This window comes from Dromaius novaehollandiae, chromosome 9, assembly GCF_036370855.1.
Source record: "Dromaius novaehollandiae isolate bDroNov1 chromosome 9, bDroNov1.hap1, whole genome shotgun sequence".
NCBI classification, from domain to species: Eukaryota; Metazoa; Chordata; class Aves; order Casuariiformes; family Dromaiidae; genus Dromaius; species Dromaius novaehollandiae.
In genome coordinates, this window is record NC_088106.1 from 15,483,409 (window position 1) to 15,506,050 (window position 22,642).

At 43.0% G+C, this 22,642-nt stretch overlaps 1 protein-coding gene across 1 annotated transcript in view; it reads left to right on the plus strand.

The window, feature by feature from the left end:
* Positions 1-1,182: 1,182 nt before the first annotated feature.
* Positions 1,183-22,642, plus strand: part of LOC112979363 (uncharacterized) — a 97,398-nt gene continuing 75,938 nt past the window's right edge. The window contains exons 1-22 of the mRNA XM_064517176.1: positions 1,183-1,311; positions 2,836-2,885; positions 2,975-3,124; positions 4,835-5,097; positions 5,699-5,780; positions 8,492-8,557; positions 8,824-9,065; positions 10,482-10,765; positions 11,367-11,644; positions 14,247-14,845; positions 15,229-15,793; positions 16,411-16,610; positions 16,700-17,080; positions 17,671-17,957; positions 18,653-18,924; positions 20,032-20,181; positions 20,805-21,061; positions 21,164-21,248; positions 21,381-21,464; positions 21,578-21,819; positions 21,915-22,198; positions 22,308-22,585. Of these exons, the coding sequence (XP_064373246.1) occupies positions 1,244-1,311; positions 2,836-2,885; positions 2,975-3,124; positions 4,835-5,097; positions 5,699-5,780; positions 8,492-8,557; positions 8,824-9,065; positions 10,482-10,765; positions 11,367-11,644; positions 14,247-14,845; positions 15,229-15,793; positions 16,411-16,610; positions 16,700-17,080; positions 17,671-17,957; positions 18,653-18,924; positions 20,032-20,181; positions 20,805-21,061; positions 21,164-21,248; positions 21,381-21,464; positions 21,578-21,819; positions 21,915-22,198; positions 22,308-22,585 (5,167 nt within the window). The 5' untranslated portion in view covers positions 1,183-1,243. The remainder of the gene's footprint in view (positions 1,312-2,835; positions 2,886-2,974; positions 3,125-4,834; positions 5,098-5,698; positions 5,781-8,491; positions 8,558-8,823; positions 9,066-10,481; positions 10,766-11,366; positions 11,645-14,246; positions 14,846-15,228; positions 15,794-16,410; positions 16,611-16,699; positions 17,081-17,670; positions 17,958-18,652; positions 18,925-20,031; positions 20,182-20,804; positions 21,062-21,163; positions 21,249-21,380; positions 21,465-21,577; positions 21,820-21,914; positions 22,199-22,307; positions 22,586-22,642) is intronic.

Here is a 22,642-nt window from a genome sequence, read left to right on the forward strand (position 1 = left end):
ACACATTTTCCTGGGGAAGGATTTTCACTGGAGAACAATGGATACCAATCAAGTCAATACCAGCTCCATACATCCTCTGGGTTTTGATGGGCTTGTGTGGGGCACAAGCCTGTAGCAGAATGCAGCCCCAGGCCTTTTGTCATCACAGCCGTTAACACCTTACTTGAAATACATTTATGTTCCTGCTCAGCCTCTCTTGATGCTTCCTTCTTTTGTTTCTGTAAGTACCTTCCTTGGTTACTCATTAATGATAAGTGAAAATCTTTTGCACTGAGTAAGGAGAAAGAGTTGAGGAAATCCCAGACAGTTAAAATTGTGAAATCTCAATGACCTTAAACACTACAATACAATCACAAAGGGAAAGTGGCTGTAACTGACAGGCTGCTTTTTCAGAGTACCCCTACTCTCAGATCCATCCTCCTTTTAGACAAAACAGGAGTCATTGTCTGGGTTTTCCAGGCAATGCAGGGAACACTGTACACCTCCTGGTACTCCTCTGCTACTCATCACCTGTGAAACCTAGATGTAGTAGGGAATCTGCATGCTTTAGAGATGTCTCTCTGCAGACCTCGGTGCAAGGGATGCTGCAAAAAGAACGGAATGGCAAAGGCCTAAGAGGCAGTAGAAATGATCAGACTGCTTTTTCTGTGCATACAACCTACAGACACTTTATCCACACAGCTCAGAAAATGATCCTTCATGTAGCTGTCCAAAAGAGAGGCAAAGTAGCAGTAATGCTTCAGAACATTCCTGAATTGTGCCGATGACAGCAGGACAGTTATGAGTAAATTGAAAACTCTGCTGCTCTGCTGAATGTTAGTTTCAGAATGAGAGAAAATTCAATGCGTAGGAGAAATCACACTTGCACTACCATGAAGTAAAAATGAAGTATGTTTTCTTGCCATCAGTGTGGAAAAAAAATCCATTTAAAAGGGCAGACTTTTTAAACATGCAACAGCAGCACCAAAAATAAGCAAATTCAAACTGATTTCTTTAGGAAACAACAAAGGGTGTCAAATCAAGTGATGCAGAATATGTTTTCTGGTAATACGTGATTTCTTGAGGTAGATAACCTAGGGAGCAGTACTGACACATGGCTGAACGGATTTTTATGATTGTCTCCACCCTCTGGTCAATATATTCTTCTGTTTCACTGTAGGTCGTCCTCATTTCTCTCTAGCTGAGTAAAGCTGGTGGATTACAATGCAGAGTGTACCAAACAGACTTAACTCTGTCTTCTAGCATGGGGACTCTTTGGCACTTACAATGCACTTTAATTTTGCTGTGTATTTCAGTGCTGGATACCACAGGGTAAGTAGCACAGTTCTGAATGTATCTTAATTCAAGAAGCTTAGCTAATGTTAAAGATAAATATTTTTTCTTCACTTTATAAATGTGGGCTATTGTACAATTGAACCATGTCATTTTTAAAATGGAGAAATAATTCAGTTTTGTTGTCACCTAATTCTGCACTGGCTTCTGGCTATGAGAGAAATCTGTAACAAATGTGGATTTCTAATGGCACATCTGAAAGGGAGAGATCTGGCCAAAATATCCACAGTAGTTATCAAATGTTTTCTGATTCTGTGATTTTACTTACAGTAGCACCCTTTGCCTTTGGGCTTGTCTGGTATGTAACAGTTTAAAGAGAGCACTGAGTAGAGCCTAAATGACAATATTGTCACAGCGTGCTCTTTCTTATGGAGGAAGAAATCCAGGAATAAACAGTAAAGAAAATTTTCTTTCTTGATCTGTCTTCACTCCTTCTCTTTCCTCTTTAGCTTTAGCTCAGTCTGCTTTCCAATTGCTTTGTGCATGTCATTGATGAAATAGATCTTGTTTGTGTGATATTTGCTCTTAAGCCCCCTAGTTTCTTTGAATATCATTGCTTAGATCTTGAGGGGCAGTGGGGATAATCACAGTGATGCATTCACTTAAGGACAGACCCTTTATGCTGTGTCAAGTACAATAAGGAGAATTAGGGAGGGGCACATCACAGAAACTGAAGCTGAACCCTGCCCCCTGAAGCTGTGGACCACCATCAGAGCATGTCAAGAGCTGCTACTGTAGCCTTGCAGTTCTGGAAATCAGTTACCTATGCAAAGTACCCAAACAGCCATCCATCCATGCTGTGTACTCTGGTGATATCATGGTCTGGTGTCAGCTCATCTCTGCAGGACTTTGTAGTGCCACAAGGACTACACAGTTATAACTGCCCTTGCTCTGCATCACTTTCAGGGTAAAGTAGAGGAAGAAGTGAATGAGATGACAACCTGGGGTTGTAAGGGATTTGCAATAGATACAGGAAATACAATCCTTCCAACAAATGCCTATTAGATATGCGGTACTGCAGTTTACTGGCACTTACGTACCTTGCTTTGCAAGAGTGGAGGTGACAATGCCACAGGCAAGTTAATAGCAAGACTTTGCTGTTATTGTTTGGGCTGTCGTTGCATTGTTTGGGCTGAGCTGCACCCAGCCATCCATTCTGTAGCTCCTCGTGTCTAGGAGAGTTGGTCTCCTTTCAGTTTAATGGGATACAGAGCAGAGGATCCTTCCACCCTTAGAGGAAGTGAACATGTCCCACGTTTGTCTCACTCTCATAGCTTTATCATGAAGAAGTAAGGACAGACTGGAAGACAGAGAGTGAGACATTTATGAAGCCCTGGGTTTGGGCAGTAATTCAGTAAGAATACCCAAAGGCATATGTTAAAGTCCCATTCGTGTTCACAGTGTATGTCTCCATTATGTACATGTTGTTAAAACAATCGTTCTTATACAGTTTTTGAGTTACTAAATCCACAGGGGCTTCACTATGTTATATTTTATTGGCAGGATCAAGCAAAGACCAACTGGTGACTTGGGAACATGGGAACCTGAAACAGGTAACTGCATGTCATTAGTGCTCCTAATGTCTCAGGCAGATTCTGAGCATACTAGCTCCTCTTACTTACATTAACGTGTTGTGTTTCAGCTTACCTTGCCAGATGTGATTTTAACAACAATTCAAGACCATTTTGCGACTGGACCCAACCTTGCGATGTGAACCAGGGAATGTGGATACGAACCAAGCATGACACTCCAACTGATGGAACAGGTCCCAGTGGAGACTATCCTGATGGAAGTAAGTGCTCAGTTAAGACATTGTTGATTTCCTTTCAGAAGACAGCTTTACAAGCTTTCTTCTTCCCCCCCCCCCCTTTTTTTTGTTTTTTGGAAAAAATGAGGTTCATGAAGCCCTTTGAAATGATAGTTTGCTTTCCTGCTGACAACTGACTTTGACTTTTTCACCATGTCAATTCCGTGAATAAAGCTGGGTTGCCCCATTATGGGTTGGAAATCTTTATCAGTGCAGGGAAGCAGAAGCATGCTAATTACTTCATGCTAATACTTCACAGAGAATGCAGTGACGTGCAACAGATTATTTATTCAAGAGAGTTTTTGTGGCCAAATTACACTGATATCAGTTAATGGCAATAAACGATTGCTGACACTAGATAACGTTCACGCTGGCAAAGAGTATTACAAGATCAAGTCTGAAATTAAAAAATATCTTTAAAAAGCTCGTCCTCAGCTACATGTGATTGAAAAACTGAGGTCTAATGTGATTATATCATCAAAAGAATGGTTAATATGGCTGTATCTCAATTTGTCTGAACTATTAGCCCTGCACTAACAGGTCCATTAATGGGGGATCAGTTGGCAGTCATATTACTTTCTGCAATTATCCCCAGATTGGAAAGGTCAGCAACTGTCAGACTCAGTAATTAGCTGGAATTTCTGTTAAATTATTTTCTGCATTTTTGCTCATAAAAATTAAAATTCTCTGTTGAAGGAAGAAATTAAATACTTTGAAGTTGGATTCATGCAAATAAAAGTGGTTTACTTTTTGAACTGACACAGAACATTTAACATCAAGTTACTTACATTTCCCTCTCCCCAATAAAAATGCTAAAATATTCAACTCGATGTTGGATGGTATGTTTGGAGCCATATTGTCATTCATTTCTGTTTGATTCCTTTCCATAGTCAAATGGGAGAGAACTGACTTTAACAACGTTAGGGAAATTTAACTTTGATCTTAGCCCAAAGAAGTTGTGGGAACACAAAAAACTTCAGCCCTCATAAAGATCTTAAATCATTTCTAATGCACAATAGGAAAATTTCATCTCATATTGAACCAATTCAAACTATAATATTTCAGATAATTTCCTCATCCCAGAAGTAAACATTCTGATTTTCTAAATTTTGGAAAGGTTCATTCCTTTTGATAATGTTGAACCAAATATTTTGGTGGGCTGAATTCTTTCTACACATTTCATTATGCAGTAAATTTTGTATTTCTTTCTGTCCCTTCCATTTTGAGACAAAAACAAATATTGAAGGGTTGGAATTTCCTTGTGCCAAGAATTTGCTTGTCTTGAGACCAAAATCTTTGAAAGAAAATGTGTCCTCTAAGAGAAGGTGTACAGTAGATTGCATTATTTTCCTCTGAGGAAAGAGGAAACTGAATATGGATCAATGGGGCACTGTAGCAGGAGGTGCTATCTCTTGGAAAAGGCCTACATCTTTATTTGTGAGCCCAAAATAACTGTTTGTATAAGATCAGGTGTGTTTGCTTTGCTCTCCAGCTCATGTTCTACTTTGGATAACTACATGGTGCTAACCACCAAATTGCAAACACTTTCTTCTTTACTTTGTACTGCTTTGCTTTTACAGCTTTACTGCTGAAGATGCTCTTGATTTCTTCCAGAGCTGGGTTGTACTTCGGTTTTAAATGACAATTAGCAGGATTCAAAGATTCAGCAATACTTTTATTCTTTTCACTCTGCAGAAGGATATTTCATCTATCAAGAAGCAAGTAATCTGATCCCATTTGACACTAACAGACTTGAGAGCCCAGATATTGTGGTTTCTGAAAAAATATGCATAGACTTCTGGTACTATATGTTTGGGTCAGAAGACATGAATGAGCTGAGAGTGCTTATCCAAGATATAGCAGGGGAATTTCTGGTTTGGAGTCGGAAGGGAAATCAGAGTTCCTCATGGATGTATGGTGCCATTACTCATACTTTTTCAACACAGAGAAGGATAAAGGTAATATATTTTCAGAATAAATTTCTTTGTATGGTGTTACCATGTATGATTTGTCCTTCTCTTGCAGGCTGTAAAGAGTTGTGCGTGTAAGCCAAAAAATACAATTTTTTGCATTTTGCAAATATGGTAGCCTCACACCCTGTGCCAATGAACTAAGAGAAGAAAGAAACGACCTCCTGAGTTTCACTGGTGCTGTTATTTAGAAGATAAAATATGTTTAGTCTTCTCTCTTTTTCCTTCCTTCCCTTCCTCATTCTATCACGAGATCATGGATTTTAGATGCCTTACTCAAATGCAGCTTGTTTTGCCGTGAGTTAAGATTTAAACTTTGGGATGCTGCCTGCATTGGACTCCGCTGTAGAATCTAGACAACTAATCCTCACAGGTCATTTATCAGCCAGCAAAATAGAGGACTGTATTTCTTCAAGTCCTTACCTTATTACAGAATATTTTTTTTAGCCTTCTGAAGAAAGCTAGGAAAACTGCTCCACCCTCAGCTTCTTTGATGCCTTTAGAGGTGGGCTAGAAAGGAAACTTTGAAAATGTGCTGAGGGAAACGCTCTTGCATTGGCCTGAACAGCTCACTTTCCATTCTGCCTAGGTCATTTTTGAGGCTGTCCGAGGACTGACAGAGTATGGGGACACAGCGCTGGACAATGTGCGAGTAAGGGATGGGTCCTGTGGTAAGTCTATGTTTGCATCATAGTGCACACTCTTTCCTCATCTCTGTTTAAGAAGTTGACCATCATTCAATTCCATACAAAATGTAGAAAATCCTCACAAGTCCAAACCACAAAAGAGAAATGACACAACATTTACAGCTCTGTTCATTTGAATGTTTTTTATTTTGTCTGACTTTCTTCCCAAATCTTTCCTCACTGCCTCAAACATAGTTGGAATAAGCTGTCTCCTTCTCTGAAAAGTGACCATTTTCAAGAGTTCTAGCAAGCTTTACCTCTATTCTGAGTTTGTGGTGTATCTCTAAACCTAACCAAGGCTATGCAGATTGGTCTTGGATTCCAGATTAAATGCTCCATTCAACATTTAACAGCAAATGTCTACCCATTCGAGTTCAGCAAACACACAGCACTGCCATATGTTACACAGAGAAATAACAGCCAGTCAGTAAAGCCGAGGTGTACCACTGGCTCTGACTATGAATCAGCAATATGAGCTTGATCCCTGCCCCTGTAACAAACCAGCCAAGACTGTCAAAAGCTGTGGATGGCCAGGATCTAGAAGTGAATTACAGTTTCAGACTATCTTTACTGGTTTACTGCTATGCATACAGCACTTTTAAAATATGAATTGTACAAGAGGCTTACTGAATATGATATAGGAAATGTCTTAAGGTCTCAATAGAAACCACCTCTCCTTGTGAAGCACTGTTTATATAAAGACAATAAATGTCTCAGATTTACATTAACTAACCAGGATCTTTGGAGGATGAAGAGTTCCATTCAAGGTCAAACCCTCAGAACATATCATTTTCTTTAAAATTCTGTGAAAAATATTTGGGGCTTTTTTCTGAGGGCCAGGTAGAGCCAGTACTTAGTGTTCCCAGGCATATCAGCACATGATTCAGCCACTGGATGGTGCACTAATGTAACTCCAAGAGACAGGAGAAAGGTGATCCTCTCTCTGTTCAACCGTATGGCTACTAATAGAATGAAAGTTAAATGAATAGTTAGCTCTGATGAAAAGCAAATTCCTCCTAACCTTTTTGTTTCCACAAGAATGTTTGATTGAATAGAGGTTTTAATCAAACTCATGAATAAACAAATATATGTCTATTTCTTACATGAAAAAGTAGTTTCCAAGACAACTTTAATAGGCAGTCTTTCGGTTATTATGGCTGATATTCATGTTGTCATTTGCAGAACTTCTTCACCTTACATCTTGAGAGGCAGTTATGTTAGGAAGAGGTTTTCTTCTGCACTTTTTCTTGCCTCTTTAACAGTTACTTTAAGGCTTTTGGGGAAATATCCTTTGGGAATACAGCCATTATCAGAATTCCTATATTTTTTCCTGATTTTGAAAAAGCAAAAGGCACAGTTCTGTGCTGAATGTGCAAAATCTGAGGTTGCACAGAAGCAGGGAGCTGGTTGTGAAGAAGGGGAAATGTAAAAAGCAGTTGTACAAGAAGCCAGGGCATGTAAGTAAAAGGGGTCACTTTATTCAGAGGTTTAGCAATATATAATAACTTCAAGTTATGTGAAGTCTACTGGCTTCATCTAAATTATTTTCATAAGTATCATGCAAAACATCCGCATCAAACTGGGTTTTGAATCACATAGTCAGCATAAAAACAGTACTGTCGCAGTATGCAATTACTCCATCAGTTGTTCAAAGATCTCTACCTTGCTCTCATATGAGTTGCTTGCTGTACTATAAACCCTATAAGTAATGTTGTTAGTAGTGTAAATCATACAGAAGACATTGTCTTACTTGTGAATTCATTTGTGCAATTATATTCCTATAGTGCACCCATAAATATATGGAAAACATTATTCTGCATGAACCAATTCCTCACTTGTTTATCTCCTCATACAGTGAGTGTTATCACACACACAGTCCACAGTGGAGGGCTCACAAGGGTGTGATAGGAGAGTAGCTGAATGAAGAAAGCTATTTTTTCTGCGAAGGGGCAGGAGTGAATACATTTATGCTCTGAAGGTTTTGGTCGGTCTGTTGTACTTCCAGAGACACAGATTTGCCATCATTCAGAAGTCATCAGTGGAATGAGTATGACATGAAGAGCATACTTACCTTGGTTCTGCTAGCTCACACATGCATTTTGTGGTGGATAAAGAATAGGTGGAGAAGATGCTAGAATGTGTCAGCAATCAGAAGCAGGCATCAGCAAAGCCTCCACAACACCACTGTTTATTGTGTCTGTCACTAGGAAACTCATACAGCTCTCACTTTCCAAAAAAATAAATATCCTTTTGAAGAAATAACAAACCTCTCTGATTAGAAACTACCAGTGTCCTGAGAGTCATTTGCTTCTGCTGTGTCGTACCTGCTGGCAGGCTACTCATTCCCAGTCCTGCCAACACTTGCAGATGTTATGACCTTCACTGCCTTAATGTGCACACTAGAGGGAATCACATATCCAGTTGTATATACATTTCCAGCTCCAGAGAAGCATGCAGGGACAAGCTCAGTTGCTGTCATCCAGCCAACAGTCAGACAAGCTTCCCTAAGAACTCAAAAGACCCATATTTCCTCAAATGCTTGTTTTTAAATAGAGGCAGTTCCATTTGCTTCGATGAAAAAAGTTCCAATTTAAGCTGGTGAATAGTATGTAGAAATTCACATATGTTGGTGGGTACATAGTGTATACTCCTTAATGTTATAACTCATTGTATTGCCTTGTCTTTTCTACCAACAGATGCAGTTTCCACTCCTGTGCCATCAATACCTACACCGACAAAACCTATCCAACCTCCAGCGACAGGTAATTTTAGCCAAATATCTATGCTAGCCAATACATTGTAGAAGGGCACCTGAGTTTTTTTCTAACAGCGCTACTTACTTCAGTTGATTTCTCTGGGTATGTCTCCATGGCATTGTTCTATCCCATGTAAACTTGTCATTGCTTCAGTTCTCCCATATGTAACATGCAAAATAGGGATGACAGTATTTTCCCACTGCAAGGAAGTGGCTTTTCTGGATGCACCCATGTTTTAACGAGAACATTTTCCTTTTTCTTGTCTCCAAAAGCAATTTGCAGTATATATGGGGACCCTCACTATTACACATTCGACAACCAGCGTCATGACTTCATGGGCACCTGCACTTACACCCTCTCCAAGCTGTGTGAGAGTAACAGCTCACTGCCCTACTTCAATGTGGAAGCGGCCAATGAGCACAGGGGAAGCAATACTCGTGTGTCCTACGTTCAATATGCGGACATCGATGTGTATGACTACAGGATCAATCTGGGTAAAAACAAAGTTGTTAAGGTAATGTTGGAACCCACTATATTTCATCAGTAACTTCTGCTGTGAATGCAGAAATTGTAGTACACTGGGTACAAATTGCCAGCAAACATCCAGTAATATTTAGAGGGGAGTCAGATATTTAGGTGTAGTAGTATGGAGTCTTGTAAAGTAAGCTTTGGGATTTTAGGACTGAAAACATAGGCTAAGATTTTTTGCTGTGTTGCTAAGAGATAGGATTACAGCTGACACTCCAGATGGAGTAGGTGGGCTACCCTACCTTTCTAGTTTGACCCCCATTCCCAAGCATGGTCTGCAGCAGGGAATAAAGAGGCATTTACAGAGTTTGTGCTGATGGTTATTTGCTGATCCTGTATGGTGGCTTGCAAAGCTGCATGCTCATCCCTGATACCTGGTTATTTCACATCAGTGATAACTTCACTTAACACCTGGCACTTGCCATAAAGCAGGGCCAGATGAGAGAGTCCCCAAGGGACAATCTGATTACTTTCCTCATACTGATCCTGTCATTTGAGCGGCTATTGTGTTTTTAACACTTCTTTACGGCTCTTTTCCATGGTATAAAGGGCCACAGCAGGAGACAGATGTTGGATTCAAAACCTACAATAAATGAATAGATCACCTTACTTCACTACTGCCCTTCTGATAAGAAAATAGTGCAGTGTTTTATGTGACAGGAGACAGAAGTTTAAATGTACAATAGGACCTTTCCCATCTGATCTTAGAAAAAGAGTGAACTTGATATGCATATTTTTCCAACTGCTTCTTTTCTATATCTTGTCCTTGTATTTCTTTATTGATTTCATTATATGCTAAGTATATGTTAATTTTATTGTATGTTTCCTTGTATATGTGTATGTATGTATATGTATGTAAAAGTATATGTATACTTTTACTTAGACACTCTTGCTTTCTATTGTCTGACATTTCGTATACAAAGAAGAAAAAGAAAAAGAGAAAAAGAAAAAGCCTTTTCAAAATCTAACGCTGCAGATTTTCTGAGAATTCATTCTAGTCCACATTTTTTGAATCTTACACCATGTTCTTGCTTGATCAGAATTTTTAAAAAAGTCTGTAAGCAGGTGATGCTGACAGACCGTGATAAGTATTGGTCCTTTGCCAACTGGGTCAAGCTCACTAAGCCCTTGCTCTGAGCAGACACAAGCTCATTTGGACCACATTCCTTTTGGAAATGGAAAGATGTGTAGCTCCATTAGTGTGATCCTGAGCCCCTACTTTATGTGCCCATATACAGCATATGTTAAGCAAGACTTAGAAAAACACAGTTAGTGTTCCTACTGCTATTATAGGCTCACTGTGCAAGGCTTAAGCTCAATAAAGAGATATGGTCTGAAAGGATCATCATGAAAATACTTCTTTTAAAGCCACTATGAAGATTGTCTTTCTCTGTGTCTGCAGGTTGATGGAGTCAGCCAGGTGCTTCCTGTGACCTTGGCACATGGTGTCAGTATTTCCTTCAGTGGGCAGTATGTTGTGGTTACTACTGATTTTGGGCTGAAGGTCAAGTTTGATGGAGATCACAGAGCAGAAATCACTGTTCCCAGTCCTTACATGTCTAAAGTCTGTGGAATATGTGGGAATTATAATGGACACAAAGCAGATGACTTCCTTAACCCAGATGGAGGGATGGAAACAAACTCAGCCAGCCTTGGAAACAGTTGGCAGGTTTATAATGATTCCAGGTAGGACTCCAATTATGATATCAGGCCTTAGATGATGGTTATGTAATGAGTATTATTTTAAGCAACTACTATATGTGGGCCAAAAATGTCATGCATACAGTCTTTTTAGTGCTTACTTACTTCATTTATCTGGATAAAGTTTCACAGCAACTTCAACTGTACTAAAAAGAGAAAATTTGAATAGAACATCTTCAGATTCCCACTAGTATTTTAGTCTAGTTTGAGCACTTTTGAGATATTTTATTATTTATTTTATAATTTTAGAATATATTATTTAATGATGATATATGTTTAATTGAAAATGTTTTTACTTTTTGCTTGCCCTTTCTAGATACTTTCCATGTACAAAGCTTGTTTTTAGACTTAAAAGAAAGCCAAAGTTAAAATTTGGTTTCTTCCAGGCCACTCAAAAGTTATAAGGTTGAGATCATAGTAAAATCTGAGTCTCTATCTTAACTGTTGAAAAAGTAGAACTTTCAAATATGTCATACTTAGCTTGCAGTCAGCCCTGCAGTTTTATTAGACATGATTTGAAAAGCATCTTGGATACTTGTGCATGCAAAGTTCATCAGTGAATTTCTCCACATCTTTTATCCACTAGGTGCTTCCCAGATGATGGTCATACCCCAAATTGCACTGCTGATGAAAAACAAATGATCCAAAGTAATGAATACTGTGGCCTGATCACTGGTCCCAGAGGTCCATTCCAGAACTGCCATGCAGTAGTTGATCCACACAGTTATTCTGAAGCCTGCCAGTATGATCTGTGTGAACTTCATCTGAACAATGCAGCCCTCTGTCAGAGCCTGCAGGCCTATGCAGATGTGTGCCAAGCTGCAGGAGTCCTTCTGAAGCCATGGAGAAATGCAACCTTCTGCCGTACGTATCAAAGATTAATGGAAATTACCTCAGGAAGATATAATTAGGACTGCCTGAAGACTGAGCATTACAAAATACTGTTTTGAATTCACACATTTTGAATCTTGATTGATCTGGCTAATGATTTCAGCAGTAGTTATATGCTTAAGTTTTAGTTCTTTAGAAAACTTCAGCCAACATAGTTAAACTGTTTCTGGAGGAAAGGAAAACATACTGTCTAGCCTATCTTAAAATGGAATTGGGGGCTTTTCATTTAAATTCCTCTAGTGCCTCTATATTTTTGTTGAGTGGTATTAACTATGAAGGGGATATTTGTCTTAGAGGGTTTTTTATATTCTGAGGAAGATGTGCCCAAACTTAAGTATCTTTGAGAAGAAAAAAAATCTCATTTTGCTCTTGCTTACTAGACATTTGAGAGCTTCACCCACTGTCCCTGCTGAGAGGCTGAGATGCCTTCTCCTATGCTCCCTGCCTCACTACCCTGCAGGGTGGCCAAGCACCCAGTTACCAGAAGGGAAGCTGTGTCTTTTCCTGCAGCAACCTCACCAAGAGCACATCAAGATAACCATTTCATCTGAACACAGAAGGCGCATGAGCTATGTGAAAGGCAGAACTGTAGATGGGGATAAGGAGTCCAGGCAGCCAGGGATAATGAGAAATGAGCTTTGATTAGGAACTGGAGAGGAATGCTGAATGGGCAAAATGGGAGACCCTAGGTTTAGAGAGAGCAACTGGGAGCCGGAAAGGAAAACAAGAATTTGCTGAGAAAGCTATGGAAACAGAGGAAGAACAGGTTGAAAATGGCTAGGCAGAGAGCTGAGTACACGGAAGCACAAGCTAGGTAACTGTTCCAGGGGTCAGAGCTGATTGTGCTTGCAGAAATACTGAGATCAGAGCTGATGGGAGGAAAAAATCTGAGATTAGAAAGGGAAGATATCCGAAACTCAGAGTTAATGGCAGTATAAAAAGAGCAGGATGGGGGAGAATCACATCTGAGGAGCTGAGGAAAATATCTGAGATAAAAGGAGGGGAATGTTGGAAACACCATTGCTGGCACCAACTTTCATTTCCATGTGTAAGAGAGGAGGGAGTGCTGGATATCCATCCCTATGGATCTGGAGGGAAGCATCAGAGGTGTCCTGTACAGCCACAGTGACTCATGGATTCAGATGGGAGAGGAGGGGACACAGGCAGAGGCATGGAATGAAAGGTCAGGGCCAATGAAGAAGCCTGTGAAATGCAGACTGTTGCCACATTAGTGGGAGTGGAGGGTGCGGTAATGAGGGTGAGAAAGAAACAGAAATGGACAGGGATACAAGACAGATGTCAGGTGTTGAAATAATGGGCAGAAGTCTGTGGTGGAAGTGAGATGGGAATAAGGACCCTCCTTGTGTGAATGTGGTTAAAGATTAAATAATGAACATTCCTCAAGCATTCAGGCACATGTTAGAGGAAAAAAGAAAAAAAAAAAAAAAGAAATCAATCACCCTATCTTCAGAACAGGATTTGAATACTACTGGAAGAAAGTCCTGAACAGAATTGCTCACAGCAGGAGCAATGCAGAGAACGTGAACTATTGATTCTGTACACTGTGCAGTGCGTTATGTGCTCTGTGCCCTGAAGGCGATGGGAAACCTGCAGAAAGAGACTGCTCTGTAAGCACTGGAATGAATGCAGCCTGATTTCTTTTGGATTTTTGTTTAATGGTTGATTGCAGTCTCCAATTGGAACATTTTCTCTGCTGGGGGCATTATTGAGGCTTTTTCCCATATGGATTCCATGGTTTCTAAGCAGCAATGAGCCCTCTCTGCAGCTGTTCTTTCTGCTGAAGGAGCTTGCAGAACCTCTCCTCTTTGCCTTGCTCCTATTTCATTTGTTGGACTTGAATTATATTTTTGTCCTCTACTCACCTTGAAGAATTGTTTCCAATAAGTCAGCTGGGTCAAATTTCATAAACAGGGGGATGGACAGAGAAACGTGCAATGTAATTCTTTGAGCAATTCCTCCTTAGGGAAGTAGGTTAAAAATAGAGTTAGAATATGTCATTAAAATGGAACAGCAACATATACATATATAGAAGCTGAATAAGGATTGTTCAGGCAACTTCAGTTCTGACAACTTCTCATCAGAAAATGCTTGTGTTTAAAGGCTCCAATTAGCTTGGTATTCTTACATGTGTGTGTAACAAGACCTAAAAATACAGCAGAGCACTAACACACCCTGATTATTTAACAAACATTACAGATCTTGATGAAGAGAAAAACAACAATTTAAGAAATTACAATATGACTAGAATTAAAAATCAGATCTGTAACTGAGACATGGCACATGTGTAGGAAAAAGGACATGACAATGATATGCTCAGACCCATGTAGAAATTCACAACAACCATCTTCAGGACAGCAGGTCTCTAGGAAATTCTGTTTAGAAGTGAAAATAAATAATCCAAACCTTAAAAGAGTGGTAAGACGGTAAAGGCATGCATCAAACTGCCTCAGGACTCCAGGATATCCCTCAGATATTAAAAAATATATATATTAAAAAGAAATAGTTAAATATAGAAAAAAAAGATTAATGGAGAAGGTTTTCTTTCATTATACAGCACCAGCCTGCTCAGCCAACAGCCACTTTGAGCCATGCGCTGCAGCCTGCCCTGCTACCTGTGTTGACCCAACAGCACCCTACACCTGTGGCCAGCCGTGCGTGGAGGGATGTGTGTGCGACAGCGGGTACCTGCTCTACAATGACCGATGCGTGCCCAGCCAGCAGTGCGGGTGCTGGCACAACGGGCAGCACTACCCCGTGGGCTCAGAGTTCTGGACGGACAACACCTGCTCCTCGAAGTGCACGTGTCCAGGGCGGGGGAGCAAAGTCCAGTGCTCCAGTGCCTCCTGCCCGGCAGGCCAGTACTGTGGGGTGCAGAACGGGAAACCCGGCTGCTTCCCGTCCTCTTACGGCATCTGCTACGTGCATGGGGACCCTCACTACAACAGCTTTGACAACGTGTGGCACGACTTCATGGGGAACTGCAGCTACACCCTGGCCAAAGTGTGCTCCAATGCCACCTCCCTGCCCTACTTCAATATTGAGGCCAAGAACGAGCATCGTGGGAACCCCAGCGTGTCCTACGTGCGCGAAGTCCTGGTTGAGGTGTACGGAGAACGCATTGCAATTGTCAAGAACGAGCAGAGCCAAGTGCTGGTAGGGAGCTGGGCTGGCATGAGGGTGGTGTGGCTGCAAGATGGGGGTGGCTTTTCTTGGCGGGGTCTTGCCCAAACCGGACCCTTTTGTCTCAGGCCGGGGCGGGCTCCCCGTAAACCGCTGGGGCGCTGTCTCCACGGTGTTTCCGCTGTGGAAGGGCTGGAGGAGGAAGAGGGAAAGAGGGAATGTGGCCGGTGTCGAATACAGGCCCCCGCGCAGTGCTGAGAAGAGGCAGGGCTGGCCAAGCCTCAGGGGTGCCCGCGTGTGAGGGGAGCGAGGGCACCGGTGTGCTGTGCTGGGTTCTGGGGCCTGTTTTCCCCACGAGGGAGGCCTCAGGGAGGCTGCGTACAAGTCCGGGGCCCATTGGGGTGTGTCTGCCCTAGGTCAACGGGGTGCGCCAGACCCTGCCGGTGAGAGCAGCGGGAGGCGCCGTCACAGTGAGCAGGAGCGGCCGCTACATCAGCCTGGAGACAGACTTCAACCTGAAAGTGTCCTATGACACCGACCACTCGGTGGAGGTGAAGGTGCCCACGACCTACTTCAACCTGACCTGTGGCATGTGCGGGAACTTCAACAGCCGGGGAGAGGACGATTACATGATGCCCAACGGGCAGCAAGCCGCAGACTCCAACGCGCTGGGAGAGAGCTGGCAGGTCCCAGACGACGACCCCTCTTGCGGTGTCCCCGTGCCCCCCGCACCCTGCAGTGCAGAAGAGGAGAAGCTCTACCACTCGGACGAGTTCTGCGGCATGCTGACCTCCAGGCCCGGCTCTTTTGAGAACTGCCATGCTGTGATCAACCCCCAGAGCTACCTGAAGAGCTGCTTCTACGACCTTTGTGCCCTGAACGGTAGTCAGGAGGTCCTGTGCAGTGCTCTGGAAGCCTATGCCGACGCGTGCCAGGCAGCGGGTGTGACTCTTCTTCCCTGGAGGAATGCCACCTTCTGCCGTGAGTATACGTAGAGAATAGAAACTTTGAATATCTCTCTTGTTGTCTGAGGAAGCTGCTTTCAGCCAATACCTCACATAACTTAGAGCTTTGAAATTCTTCACATAAATTTGCACTCAAAATATTGAGGAATAAAATTCTATAATATTTAAACCGCGATTTTTTCCTACAGAGAGCAGGCAAGATGTATGTTCTTTATTTAGAGAAGGTATGCAGAAAGGGTAGCTGTTGGTCTCTGACAATGGTGGTTCACCTCTGAGTTTATTGGATATTTGCCATTCATAGATTTTTGCATTCCATAATTTCCTATAATGCCTTCAGCAGTCCGTGAACTCCTAGAAATGTAGCAGCTAAATACTAGACATGGTGGAAGGAGGCTTAGTTTTAACTTGGAGTTGAAGGTGCTTAGCAGCCAGCATATAATGTTTTAAACATTCATGCCTTTCTCATGTAGAATTTTTTCTCTTTTATCTTTTAGTACCAAAATAGGAAAGGAATTTCAGGCTCCAAAGAAATTTCTGAGGAAGCATTGTCATGAGTTCAAAATAATCCCATTTTTGCATGGTGGTTTCATGTGAATTGTGTTCATCACTTCAGAGCCTTTTCTTGTTTTTCAGCTGTTGCATGCCCTCCCAACAGTCATTACAACCCATGTACCAGTGCTTGTCCTGCAACCTGCCTTGGCCCTGTTGTACCAAAGAATTGCAGTGGACCTTGTGTGGAGGGTTGTGAATGCAACAGTGGTTTTGTCATCAGCGGTGGACAGTGTGTGTCCATGAGCAACTGTGGCTGCCTTCAAAATGAAAAATATTACGAGGTTTGTTCCAGCACATAGTTCAGGGGCTTATTTTACAGCTTACCAGTAACATGAGCTCTTTTTAACTCTTTTTATTTTGTCTCTAACAGAAAGGAGAAACTTTTTGGCAAACAAACTGTGCAGGCCAATGTATATGTGCTGAAAATAACACTGTAGTTTGTGATTCAGACCCATGCAAAGTAAATGAAGTTTGCAAGATGCAGAATGGACTTTTGGGATGTTATCCATTGAATCCCAGCACTTGCCACATTTTTGGGGATCCACATTATATAACCTTTGATGGAAGACTCTATCATTTCCAAGGAGACTGTAATTATACAGTTGTTGAGACATGCACAAATTCTTCTGAGTGGTTTTCAGTGACAACTAGAAATGAACATAGAGGAAATCCAAACTGGACAGCCTTGAGCTCGATTGCTGTCACACTGAAAAATCTTCACATTGTTGTGAGGAAAAACAAGGAGACCTATGTAAGTGTTATACTTCAAAGAAAAACAATCCATTGTATCTGTGCATTGCCTTTTTCTGTCCCACAGAACTGTATCAAGGTTCTCTGCTTTATTTACCTCCAGCACTGCACATACTAGAGGGCACGGAAATGTGTTTTTAAATAAGGCTCAAATCAGCATAGCTTCCTTCTGTCCCTTCAGATCTTTTCAGCATTAGGCTGTAGAAAAAAACAATAGCTGCATCCATAATAGAAAGCTCCTGCTGAGCTAAATCTAAATCTGAGTTTTACAGATCTGGTCTTTAAAATCGAACAGCGTTTTTGCCATACACTCTAAGACTCATATATACCAGAGCTATCTTTAAACTAGCTATTCCAAGTATTGCTATTTGTGTAGTTTTGACAACACAGAGCTCAACTTGTGCTACAAACCCCTGCCCAAGATGGGATAAGTATACAGCTGGTTAGGCTCTGCTAAGCTTCAGACTGCTGGGTCTACATTGCTAGAATAAGGCCTGGTGATGAAAACTATACTATTCACAGTGTGGACCTTTCCTTTGTTCCTGGGAGCTTTATTAACTTACGTATTTGTTTGGATTTTATTTCCTTTAGGTGGATGGGGTTCAGGTTCATCCTCCTGTGGATTTGAAGCATGGAGCCAGAGTAACTTTAAAGGGACACTATGTGGTCATTGATACCTCTATAGGGATCCAGGTGAAGTTTGATGGTGACCAGGAGCTTTTTATTCAGGTTGATGAAAGTCTCAAAGGAAAGCTGTGTGGTCTGTGTGGGACATACACTGACAACCAGCTGGATGATTTTCTAAAACCAGATAAAGTCCTAGAACAGGATCCAAATAAATTTGGTGACAGCTGGGTAGTGAAGGATGACAACTGGACGTAAGTATCTGATTATGTTACAGGAAATAGCAAAAAGCGGAAACATAAAACTTCAAGTTGAAAGATTAACATGCATTGACTTATGTTGTATAGAAACCCTTCCTTTATATTGCTTGTTTACTAGCATTTTCATCTTTGAATAATTCTACACTTCAAAAGAAAGCATAGGAATTTTAAAACTACTATTCCTATGTTTTCCATATGAGTGTTGTACATTTTAATCAAAATTGGGCTTCTTTTTGCATATTAGCTTGATCTTTTTTCTTATTTCTCTATTCTAAAATATCTCCATCCAACTATGAGAAAGCTAAATATGTATCTCAGGTTGAGCTTTTGAGATAACTGCACATTGATGAAGATAGGCACAGGGCTTTTCTCTGTCTATTAATACTTTCACATACAAGTTACTGCTTTTATTATATGCAATGGTGAATTTAAATTATTTTGCCAGTGTTAAATAGCTGCTCCTACATCGACAACTCACTGTTATATTCTTAATGGGGAATTATGGGTCTAATTGTAATTATTCTCACCTTTAGGTCTGACAAACTAAAGATGAGAATACATAGCATATCACAGAATTTTGGCATAGGATTTCATGGCTGTTGAGTGTACTTTGCAGGTCAGAGCATTTACTGTATAGTAAAATATAAATATTTACCACATTATCAAGTGGCTGTTTACTTTTGATGCAGGTGTAATCCAGTTGCAGTTGTACCACCCACTTGTGATACAGTGAAAGAGAAAGAATATGAAGAACTCTGCAAAATCATTTTGAAAAGTAGTGGGCCTTTTGAAGTCTGTCATTGGTACATTCCCCCTCAGCTCTACTTCGAGAGCTGTGTCTATGACCTGTGTGCCACAGAGGGGAATTCTGAACAGTTTTGCAAAATTTTAGAGGCATATGCTGCTGCCTGTGAACTTGGAGGTGTAAATCTGGGTGACTGGAGAAAAAACACCATCTGTGGTAAGTCACAAGGTCATTTAGCAAACAGCCTCATGCTACAAATATTAATTCAGGTGGCAAAAAGGTGAACAGAATTTCACAAAAGGTGATTGAAGGGAAGACACAGGAAACTGTCAAATGCTTAGCCTCTCAGGAGATCAGACTACTAACCTGGGGTGCTAATCATGGTCTTTCAATGTTCATTTCAGGTCATGAAGTTTGAATATTTTTAACTTAAGACTTCTGTTCAGAATTGGATCATGAAGGCCAACAGATTGTCAGTTAAGGGCTTAGGCAGGGACAATTGAGAACTTGGTCTAACAAATTGCCACTTTGGCATTAATAAGCTATTTTATCTTTCAAAAAGCGTTAATCATCATTAATGCAACCCGTCTACACCTCCAGGTTTTCACTGAACATTTGAAATAACTTCAGCATCATATAAACCAGAGCTTTTAAATTGAATAAGGGAGAATCCTGCAGCTTGAGCTGCATGTAGCCTTCCAATGGTAACACTATTAGGCCCTTATTGTCTAAATGGGCCAGTTAACATAGAGATAAGGCTGGCTCTAAGAAATCATTTCTTCCACAATTACTAGAGGTCATTACCAAAGCCAGCAGAAATGGCAGCGTAACTATGAGGTTATAACATGAAAAGGCATCCCATGACCTCTTCCCAATCCTGAGACAATACTTCTCATCCTAGTTTATAAGCGATAAAATGAAATGGGAGACCATTTCTTATTATGAATCCTGGATTTCCACCAAAGCAGCACTTTGAGAGCCAGCTGAATATACACTATACCAAGCAGGACAGCTTTGAGCAATTTACTCAAATGACCAAGGATCATGGCTGTGGCACAGGGTAAAAATATAGGATATTAGTGCCATTACGATGACAGCTGAGGAATGGACTGGTAAAATAAGACAGATTCCCACAAACACATACCATTTTGAATTTTGAAGTGAGTTTATCTGTACTGCTAACTTCTACTCATTCCACTATAACACCTTCAAATTTTTCATGCATGTGGGTGCACCAGAGAAGTAGAAGGGCATGGTCAGAACAAGGAAAGATTTCCAAACCTCACTGTGGAAATTCTGCTATTCTTTCTGCACTATATCCAGCTACACAAACTGCTTGCAATTTCTCCTGCACATTTGACGTTGACTTCTGTGAGTGGAAACAGGCAACGAATGACGACTTTGAGTGGATAAGGCACAAGGGGCCAACACCCTCGCCAGATACCGGCCCTTCCTATGACCACACAACAGGAGGTAAGAAGAGCAGCTGGTACGTGGTAGTCCTTCAGGCAGAGGGGTATCCCTGGGGAGAGGGCGAGGAGCCTTTTCTGGCAGGAAATACAGGCCACGTACTTCCTGGGCTTGATCCGGAGCTGCTTGTGGCAGCCTTCCCCAGGGCCAGGCCCTTGCTTTGGGAAGCCTTGCAGCCCTAGGAATCAGTCTGCGGTACCGCCAGGGCAGGCAAGGATCTACTGTGCGAGGGGGAGAGTAATGCAAAGCTTGATGGCCAGACTCTCTCAGGGCAGGAGGAATGGGTGTCTGTCAGGAGACGCTGGCTTCTCTAGAAACCAACAGTGAAGGGGTCCGAAAGCTGCCGAGTCACGCTAGGATTGTGGCGATGCTTTGGAGAGACGGAAGCGATGCTGTTTCCCAGCCGAAACCGTCCATCTGGCATTGCCCACAGAGAGCATGGTCCATAGGCAGACTCAAGGCTGGGTGTTTGTGGCTAGAGAAGGATGTGACATCTGTTTGCTCTCCCCACCCTCGCCTGCCTTGAGCTGCAGCAGGGAGTGCTGCCGAGCCAGTGCTTGGGTTGTTCCCGAGTGCTTTGTCCAGGTTTGATGGTGCATGTCAGTGTGGCTTGCGCTTTGTTTCAGACGGCTACTACATCTACCTGCAAGGCAGCAATGCCCTCCCCGGTTCTGTGGCTCATCTGGTCAGTCCGGTGTGCAGTTCAGAAGGACCGCACTGCTTCCGCTTCTGGTATCACATGTATGGAGTGGCTGAAACAATGGCCTTGCGGGTGTACGTAGTTCACAATGAGACATCAATACTGGAATGGAAAGATGCTGGGAACCACGGGGACAAATGGAACTTGGGAGAGGTCACGGTGCACAGCACGGGAAACATGCAGGTAGGGCAGGGGCTCCGACCACCCTCTGAGGTGGACCGTGCTTTGAAATGGCGCTTCATGTGTACGGCTGGAGCTAATGCTGGAAACCAACCCTTTCCCTAGATTGTCCTTGAGGGTATGAGGGGTGAAGATTTCCGGAGCGATGTAGCATTGGATGATCTGTCCATCGAGAAGGGATACTGCCCAGGTTTGTTTCCTGCATGGGGAAGGGTGGCTTGAGGGAAAGTGATTGCTTGTTGAGGCAGTCTGTTTAGTTTCTGCCCTGAAAAGGAGCTTGTGAGGGAGGAGTGCGTTTGCACGTGCGTTGTCTCTCTCCTAGGCAATGTGACTACGCCATCACCAAGCCCCAGCACCGCCCCATCTTCGACAGGGAATCCGACACCAACACCCCTGCCAGGCTCAGGTGAGTAGAGTAGAGCAGTCATGGGGCTGCAGTGCCTTGTGCAGGGTGGGCAGGGGCGAAGAGGCGGCAGGAGCTGGTTGATGGAACGCTTCCCCTGGCCTTCCTTCTGTCAGGGACCTGTGTGGTGGAAGGAGACCCTCACTACCACACGTTCGACAAGCAAATACACCACTTCATGGGCACCTGCACCTACACCCTCTCCAAGCTGTGCGAGAGCAACAGCTCACTGCCCTACTTCAACGTGGAAGCAGCCAACGAGCACAGGGGAAGCAACACTCGCGTGTCCTACGTCCAGTACGTGGACGTTGATGTGTCTGGCCAGCGGATACGGCTGGGGAAGGGCGGAGTGGTGACGGTAAGCCCAAGGGGGAGCGACGGTGGGGCAGTGCGAGGGGAGAGAGGCGTGCCGAATGGGTTGCAGCAACCCTGCCTTGTCTTCTGTCCTTCCAGGTCAACGGAGTGGAAGAGGTCGTGCCCTGCACCCCATCAGCAGGCGTGCGGGTCTCGTCCAGCGGGTTCTACACCGTGGTCTCAACAGACTTTGGCTTGAGAGTGAAGTTTGATGGGGAGCATCGGGTGGAGGTGACGCTTCCGAGCACCTTTGGGCAGAAGGTCTGTGGCATGTGTGGGAACTACAACGGGGTGGCAGCAGATGACTTCCTGAACCCGGAGGGAGTGCTGGAGCCAGACTCCACCAGCCTGGGCAACAGCTGGCAGGTGTCCAACGATAGCAGGTGCGTGGCCCCCGGCAGGTCTGGGAATGTGTCAGGCGTGGTGGGGAGGGTGAGACACTAGGAGAAGCCCACAGATAACCCAGGGGCCCTTCTCCCTCCCTTCCCACAGCTGCTCACCCGGACCAATCCCCAGCCCGGCCTGCAACGATACGGACAAGCAAGTCATTGCCAGCAGCCGCTTCTGCGGACTCCTCACTGACACCAGTGGCCTGTTTGAGTTGTGCCATGCTGTCCTGAGCCCCAGCGGTTACTTCGACACCTGCCTTTACGACCTGTGTGAGCTGGGGCTGGATCGCGAGGCCCTGTGCAACAGTTTGCAGTCCTACGCGGACGCCTGCCAGTCGCTTGGTGTGAAGATCCCCGCGTGGAGGAACGCAACATTCTGCCGTGAGTCAGCACACAGAGATGCATTGTTTTGCTGACCCTGTTTGGCCACAGTGTCGT